At 48.0% G+C, this 1,798-nt stretch overlaps 1 protein-coding gene across 1 annotated transcript; it reads left to right on the forward strand.

The window, feature by feature from the left end:
- The first annotated feature begins 759 nt into the window (after positions 1-759).
- Positions 760-1,529, forward strand: LOC119293515 (probable calcium-binding protein CML25/26). Its single transcript, XM_037571975.1, has one exon. The coding sequence runs from the start codon at positions 881-883 to the stop codon at positions 1,334-1,336; it is 456 nt and encodes a 151-aa protein (XP_037427872.1). The 5' UTR covers positions 760-880; the 3' UTR covers positions 1,337-1,529.
- Positions 1,530-1,798: the final 269 nt, after the last annotated feature.

Raw genomic sequence — 1,798 nt, forward strand, 5'->3', positions numbered from 1 at the left:
TTTCTTCATTTAATTCTATATCATCTCATCAAATTTGCCTAGTTGACATGCATGATACTACCTATGATATTTCAATTACGAGCCTAATGCTAGACCAACTTAGTAATGTACAATTTTTACGTGATAGTAAACGTGGAGACTTAGGATTTGATTGAAGGGGTGGGAGGGGCCCACACCCGTAAAAATCATGGGCCTGTAGAATTAATTAGGCAGGTTACGTAGGATTTTGTAGATGAATTATATAGGTGTAGCATTTTTGCGCCGTGCACACCTCACCTGCGTCAATAGTGAAAGCGCCCACGGCGGTGCCGACCGTTGATGTCCGCGTTGCCAAGCCTCATTACCAATACCACCTCATATCAATCAATCCACATGTTCAACACCATTATGGTCTACGTATCCATGCTGTGTTCTTCTTTCTTTTTTTCGACACATGAGCAAGCATTTGACCCTGGGTTATTAATATATTTTCCTGGGAATTTAGAGGCCGACGCACGACGCCACGATACTCCATGATCTATCATCATGGTGTACGCGTGAACTACTACCAGAATGATAAGGAAATTAAGGTGTCCTTGCTAACGCATTGTTTCCATCGTCGATCATAAATTTGGTCAAGGCAATTATACGCGTACGGAGTACAAAAACACGCATATATGTGCTGTAGAAGAATGACACGGAAACTCAGCTGTCTAGCTAACCAACTTCATGCTTCATGTTGATTTATGTTCGCGTGCGTTCTATATATATACCCCGCCACGCGCTCCATATTATCATCAACCGCATCAAGGCACACAAATCAAGCTGCCAGATCCCAACTAGCTAGTCAGCTGCAAAACTCAGTGATAAGGAAGCAAGACCGACGAATACTCACTCGATCATGGTGGCCATGGTGGTGCCGTCGGTGTTCGCCGCCTTCGACAAGGACGGCGACGGCAAGGTGTCAGCGTCCGACCTGCGGTGCGGCATGGCGGCGATCCTGGGCGAGGACGTATCGGGGGAGGAGGCGGCGGTGATCCTGGCCGCTGTGGACGCCGACGGCGACGGGCTGCTGAGCCAAGAAGAGTTCTCGAGGCTAGCCGCCGGTGCCCACGAAGAGGACGACGTCGACGTGAGGCAACGTTGTCTGAGGGAGGCGTTCGGGATGTACGCGTCATCATCCACGGAAGCCACGACGACGACGATGATTACGCCGGCGAGCCTGAGGCGAACGCTGAGCAGGCTGGGCTCTCACAAGCTGGGCGTGGACGACTGCAGGGCAATGATCTGCAGATTCGACCTCGACGGCGACGGTGCCCTCTCGTTCGATGAGTTCCAGGTCATGATGATGGCCTGATCATCGACTCTCTTCTTGGCATTTTTCTAGACAGATATGATGTTCACTTAATGCATCGATCGATCACATGTATATGTACGTGTTCATTCTTTCTTTGTTTTGCTCGCACGATCACCCTCGATTTTTGTGAATACGTGTACAGATTCATTTGGAGTTAATGTTCTGCAAACTCGGCAGTGTCCAATAATATCATTTGGAGTTTTTTTATTTTGGAAAATGCTGCCCTTTATTAAACTAAGCAGCCCCGGCCGCGATAATGTCACGAATACAAAGTAGTGGGGAAATAGAAAACCAAGTCTTACACAACTTATTCAGGCAGCCTATATCATTTGGAGTTAATGTTCTGCAAAGTCGACAGTGTCGCAACTACCAGTGCATCTACAATCGGTCCTCTCAAACGGTCCTCGGACATCCAGGGGGAAGGTCCGGTCAATGCTCGATAAGAAAAAAAAATCATCCAAC

The sequence above is a fragment of the Triticum dicoccoides genome, chromosome 4B (assembly GCF_002162155.2).
Source record: "Triticum dicoccoides isolate Atlit2015 ecotype Zavitan chromosome 4B, WEW_v2.0, whole genome shotgun sequence".
In the NCBI taxonomy this organism is placed as follows: Eukaryota; Viridiplantae; Streptophyta; class Magnoliopsida; order Poales; family Poaceae; genus Triticum; species Triticum dicoccoides.